Source organism: Anas platyrhynchos, chromosome 30, assembly GCF_047663525.1.
Source record: "Anas platyrhynchos isolate ZD024472 breed Pekin duck chromosome 30, IASCAAS_PekinDuck_T2T, whole genome shotgun sequence".
Lineage (NCBI taxonomy): Eukaryota > Metazoa > Chordata > Aves > Anseriformes > Anatidae > Anas > Anas platyrhynchos.
The window spans coordinates 3,258,455-3,264,626 of NC_092616.1; the positions used below are offsets into that span (position 1 = coordinate 3,258,455).

At 49.0% G+C, this 6,172-nt stretch overlaps 1 protein-coding gene across 1 annotated transcript; it reads right to left on the reverse strand.

Annotated features, from left to right (window-relative positions):
• Window positions 1-4,827: 4,827 nt before the first annotated feature.
• LOC139999826 (olfactory receptor 14A16-like) lies at window positions 4,828-5,751 on the reverse strand. The gene has a single exon (XM_072029452.1). It carries the CDS (start codon window positions 5,749-5,751, stop codon window positions 4,828-4,830), a length of 924 nt encoding a protein of 307 aa, XP_071885553.1.
• Between the last annotated feature and the right edge of the window lie 421 nt (window positions 5,752-6,172).

Genomic DNA, 6,172 nt, shown 5'->3' on the forward strand with positions numbered 1-6,172 from the left:
GGTCAATGCACAGAGTAATGGAAAGTCATAGGTACTGTGCTGCAGTGGCAGAAGGCAAAAAGCACTGCTTCAGACTGATCAAGGAGACCTAATTTAGTTCATCTGTGAGATAAAACAAGCACTCTAAGCTAACTGAAGGATGTTGAGTTATGGCCTAAAATGAAGAAGGATGTTGATCACTGGTGAAGTAATTCTCTTTTTATGGCATCACAAAGGTGCTTTACACAAGCACCATAACACCTAAACATAATGTCCCACCCTGGCTCTCTCATCCTGTGGGGCAGGGGAGAGGGAGCCGACAGCCAAGCATTTGGATGTGGAAGGTGGGGCACGGCCCAGCAGAGACAAGGATTCAAGGAAGTGCAGTGGTGTGGTGGTTTTACTCGGATGGGCAGCCAAGTTCCACCACGGCCGCTCTCTCACTCCCCCTTCTTGAAGGGGGAGAAAATATGATACAAAGGGCTCAAGGGTTGAGGTGAGGACAGGGAGATCACTCAGAAATTATCATAACGGGCAAAACAGACTCAGTGTAGGGAGATAGTAAGTTTTATTGCCTGTTACTAACAAGCTAGAGAAGTGAGAAACAAAGGAAAGAAACCAAAAACACCTTACCCCCATCCACAATTCTTCCCCTTTGAGTGGAGCAGGGGAACAGGGGAATGGGGGCTGTGGTCAGTCTCTGCTGCTCCTTCCTAATCACTCTCTTCCCCTGCTCCATGTGAGGTCCCTCCCACGGGATGCTGTCCTTCCTGAACTGATCCTGCGTGGGCTTCCCACAGGCAGCAGCTCTTCAAGAACTGTTCCAGGTATGGGTCTATATCCCTCAGGAACAAACTGCTCCAGCCTGGGTCCCCCATGGGCAGCAGCTCCTGCCAGGTCACCTGCTCCTGCATGGGCTCCTCTCCACGGGCTAGAGCTCTGGCCTGGAATCTGCTCCGATGGGAGTCCTCCACAGGCCGCAGCCTCTGTCAGTACAGATTCACCTGCTCCACCATGGTCTTCTCCATGGGCTGCAGTGTGGAACCCTGCTCATGGTCCTCCATGGGCTGCAGGGGGACAGCCTGCTTCACCATGGTCCTCACCACAGGCTGCAGAGGACTTCTCCAGCGTCTGGAGCACCTCTCTCCCTCCTTCTTCACTGAGCTTGGTGTCTGCAAGACTGTTTCTCACTCCTCTCTCTCTCCCAGCTGCTGTTCCCCAGCAGTTTTTGTATGTTTGTTTGTTTGTTTCTTTGTTTGTTTTTCCCTGTCTTAAACATGCAAACAATAGCGCTTATTGGCACAGCCCTGTTCAGTGACGGAGTCCTTATCTAACATGCAGCAGCTTCTGGATTCTTCTCACAGAAGCCACCCCTATGGCCCCTCTGCTACCAAAACCTTGCCACGTAAACCCACTACACCAGGTTCACTCATCACTTCCTTGTGGCCTACAAGATGACCAGATACGTGTCACCTCACATTCATCTTTCAATGGTGTATGACTGCTCAGCAATACCACAAGATCTGCTGAGTTGGCACACAGCTTAAGTTAGCGTTAGGAGAAGAACTGAAGGGGAGGGTGTTGGATCACAGGAGCCAGGATGTTGGGAGTTAGATGTTCAGGTTAGGCATTGTGGTGTAAATGCCTGAAGTAACTAGGAAAATAAAGCTAACATTCAGACTTTTAAGGAAAAGGTACAGCATTGAAGAGGCTTTCAGGGTAGGGCATAACTGCATTACCTGAGCGTTCCCTAGGCTCCCAACCTTAGATGCTATCGCGCTGGGGAAACTTGGTGTGCTAGCTCTAAGGAACACCACGGAGCGTGGAGTGGAGTGGAGACACCACGGCTAGGCTCTGTAATCGGGTGGGGCCTTGATTGTTCTTGTGCACAAAGCTGCACTTTTTGCCACCCTAAGCCAAAGATCTGTCATGTTTTGACAAATGTTGTACCCTAGTGTACTTTTTGCTCATTATAATATCATTATAATACCAAAACACACCTCCATCCCAAAAGCTACCCGCCTCCAAGTTGCGACCACCCCTCACTGAGCATGCGCTCTGAATTTCTCAGAGCCTATTACTTTAAACAGAGACGGGAAAGCTTTACACCAACCATAACTAAGATATGCTTGACTAGAGCCACTCAAGCTCCACCTAAAAGATAGAAAATAATATAAATTGGCCCATGATAGAGGGGATGGCAGGGAAGATACCATCGTCAGGGGAGATACCATCCCGAGGACATACAACATCCTTAGGACCTCCTGACTCCTGGGATCAGTCGACGGGCTGAGCCTCTCTTCCCCCCCCATTGGGACGCCTTTGGGTGAGATCTGAATATTTGCTTATAAATCTCTATAGAGTCTTTGATCCTTTTAACGCATTTATTTCTAGGCTGCGCACCTAAAACACCTACAACACCTGTAACACCTGTAACACCTGTAACACTTATAACATCTATAACATCTGTAACATCTATAACATCTGTAACACCTACAACACCTGTATAACATCTGTAACACCTGTAACACCTGTGTATTTCATGCATACTAGCTTGCTTTTGCAGATAGTCACTATCACCGGCAATCCAAAAGAACCTGATTACCTGTTGCTGTAATAAACCATACTTGATTGCACTGTGATAGCTCTCATTAATGCAACTAGGGTGAGGGTGGTTATCCGTGATAGTTCAGTGTTCTGAATCTAACCAGACCCCCAGACGGTTAATGCATTGTTGGTGAATGTCTGAACGGACCCCCAGGTGGTTAATACGTTTTTGGTGAATGTCTGAGCGGACCCCCAGGCGGTTATTACGTTTTTGGTGAATGTCCGAACGGACCCCCAGTTTTGGTGAATGTCCGACTGGTTCAGTACTCTGAATCCAACCGGGCCCGTAACGGTTAATCAGCTACACCCCTTTAACGCGACAGGCATTATGGATTAGAGCTCGCCTTTGAGGGTTAGGCCTTAGGCACAGGCTTAGCGAGAGGATTTGGTGATCTGCTTAGGGTGTCAGATCAGTGTTCAGGTTATTGGCAAGCTTTGTGGGCTAAGATTTTGTTCAGGCCTAGAGTGAAGTTTAGAGTTAAATAGAGCATTTTTATGCTAGTGATAAGGGCATGAATTAGGGTGAGTAAAAGTGTGAGGGTAAGGGAAAGGGCATATGCATTTGAGATTTCTCTTAAAGGGATTGTTTGCGGTTTCAGCATTTGAGTACTGTATTATAGTCAGGGTGGAGAGTAGCATGTAGGTTTTAGAAACGGTAAAAGCAGACTGTGAATGTTTACATGGTCAGTGACACAGCAGAATCAACATTACCCGAACCCTCAAACCCTCCTACCTCTTCAATTTTTTTAGTTTCTGCTGATCAAACCCCTCCTACATCCCCCAAATCTGCCACCTCTTGTCCAGCCTTTTCCTGACCTCCCCATATCTGTCATCATCTTAGAAGCAGCTTTCCGATGACTTTCATCATCTCAGAGTACGTCTCACCTCTGTTGCTTTGAACCACCCCTGCACCACCGTCAACATCATTTTCTCAAGACAGGATCCTATACATCCTGGATCACACCTCCCAGTACCTCATGCAGACTTCAGCTCCCCTAGGGCATTTTGAAGGCAGGCCACCTATGTGGGGAAAACAGGAAGCCCATTTTTTAGGAAAAAAATTGAACTCTGATATAACAGTCCCTATCCAAGACCTCTTCCTGTATGAGGCCCATCAGATACTTAGGAAGAGGGGATTGCACAACCTACATGCGAACCAGGTGCCTTCTGCTGACCTATCAGGATCAGTGGCAGATGTCTGCTGAAAGGCACAGATCCCAGCCAGGGCTCAGGGGATGACCTGCGAGCTATTTCAGAAAGAAGTCACCTTACAGGCCTCTTAATGGCCATTTGCTTCCCTCTGGATTATGGGTTTCTGAGGCACAACAGGCCTCATAAGAACATACTCAATACTCTCTTCTTCACCCAGTATCCCACCAGGTGGAAGTAAGCTGGTTGTGATGCTTCAAGCTCCAGGGACTGATGCTGAACTCCCTGTCCATTAGATCATTCACCAACTGCATGGCCACTGGCCACCCACAGGGAACCTCAGAACCAGCCCCAGATCCCTAAAGTCCATGGTGGGATTCTGCTCTCACCACACCAAGTCCATGTGGAAAGAAGCAAAGCACGGAGCCTCTTTGGAGCCTCTTCCTTGGGCTTGTTCTTGACAGCAGCTTTGCAGGAAGGCCTCAGCCTTCAGGCAGTGCCCAGAGGAGATCCCCTCTTAGGAGGGAAGTGCTGCAGTGGAGTCCAGCTGTGCCACCGCCATTCCCACTGCCTGTCCCTGCCTGCAGTCCCAGCACAGCCCCACAGCAGCACTGGCACCAAGCTACCGGGATTTACCCCACCAGCAGGGTTCAGCAGGAGAGGGTGGCAGTGGCAAGAGAGCAGCTCTGCATACACCAAGCACTGGTGCTCCCTGGTCGTGCTGCTGGGATGGGACTCTTATTCTCTGCACTCGTGCACACGGGCACTGTCCCTGCAGAGCCAGACCAGGTCTCAGAGGAAGGACGTCAGACTAAGAAAGCAGTGCAGGTTCCTTCCTTAAGTTTAAATTCACAGAGAGACAGGATCCTTCTGTACAGTCTCTGAGATAGACTCGAAGTTTGCATACTGAAGTGGAGTTGGGATGAATAATATCATTTTCATGTTCAACATTAAACAAAGTAAAACTAAAGAAAACCTGTAAAAAATGAACACAAATGCACACATACACAAACAAAAAATATAATATAGGCTGTTTCTTTAATAATTGACATCATCAGTCATCTGCAGAAGCAAACTGGTAACTTCTTAGTCTCAAACACATCCAGTCACCAGTTTCCACAGGGCAATCTTGAGGTCTTTGTTCCTCATGCTGTAGATGAGGGGGTTCACTGCTGGAGGCACCACTGAGTACAGAAATGACACCACAAGGGAAAGGGGTGGGGAGGAGATGGAGGTGGGCTTCAGGTAGGCAAACATGGCAGTGCTGACAGATAGGAAGACCACGGCCAGGTGGGGAAGGCACATGGAAAAGGCTTTGTGCCATCCCTGCTCAGAGGGCATCCTCAACACAGCCCTGAAGATCTGCACATATGAAAACACAATGAAAACAAAACAACCAGAGGCTAAACAAACACTAAACAGAAGTGCCCAGACTTCCCTGAGGTAGGCATCAGAGCAAGTGAGCTTGAGGACCTGGGGGATTTCACAGAAGAACTGGTCCATGGCATTGCCATGGCAGAGGGGCAGGGAAAATGTATTGGCTGTGTGCAGGACAGCATTGAGAAAGCCACTGCCCCAGGCAGCTGCTGCCATCTGGGCACAAGCTCTGCTCCCCAGGAGGCTCCCATAGTGCAGGGGCTTGCAGATGGCAACGTAGCGATCGTAGGACATGATGGTGAGAAGGGAATATTCTGCTCCAACAAAGAAGACTAAAATGAGGACTTGGGCAGCACATGCTTCATAGGCGATGGCTCTGGTGTCCCAGAGGGAATTGGCCATTGCTTTGGGTACAGTGGTGGAGATGCAGCCCAGGTCGAGGAGGGCGAGGTTGAGGAGGAAGAAGTACATGGGGGTGTGGAGGCGGTGGTCGCAGGCTACGGCAGTGAGGATGAGGCTGTTGCCCAGGAGGGCAGCCAGGTAGATGCCCAGGAAGAGCCCGAAGTGCACGAGCTGCAGCTCCCGTGTGTCTGCGAATGGCAGGAGGAGGAACTCGGTAATGGAGCTGCTGTTGGACATTTTATGACGTTGGACACAGTTGTCTGTTGAAGAGGAGAAGGCAGAACAAATTTAGAACAAACGTCTATGAGGAAAACCTACTGCACACCTTAAAGCACCACTCTGCCTAAGCCACTCTCTTTGCAGGAGAACCTTTCTGCAGCTCTCTTGCTCGAGCTGTATCTGCAGTTGGCTGAGAGTGGCTCTGGGAGCTGGGTGTGCTGTGCACTCCAGAGGAGTACTTCCTGCTGTTCAGCAGGAGGGAAAAAGTAACATGGGGGAAATTCAAATTCAGTCCAACTTTCAGATCATTGAGCTTTGCATTGTTTTTGTAAACAACTCATCCAACGACAGTTTAGAGCATGGTAGGATTATCTTTGCTATATTTTCTAGCATTTAACCCAGTAATGTTTAGGATGACCACCATGCTCGCGTGTTTCAC

What these genes read in the sequence shown, in the direction of transcription:
- LOC139999826 (XM_072029452.1), bottom strand. Translation starts at nt 5,751, where the DNA reads ATGTCCAACAGCAGCTCCATTACCGAGTTCCTCCTCCTGCCATTCGCA.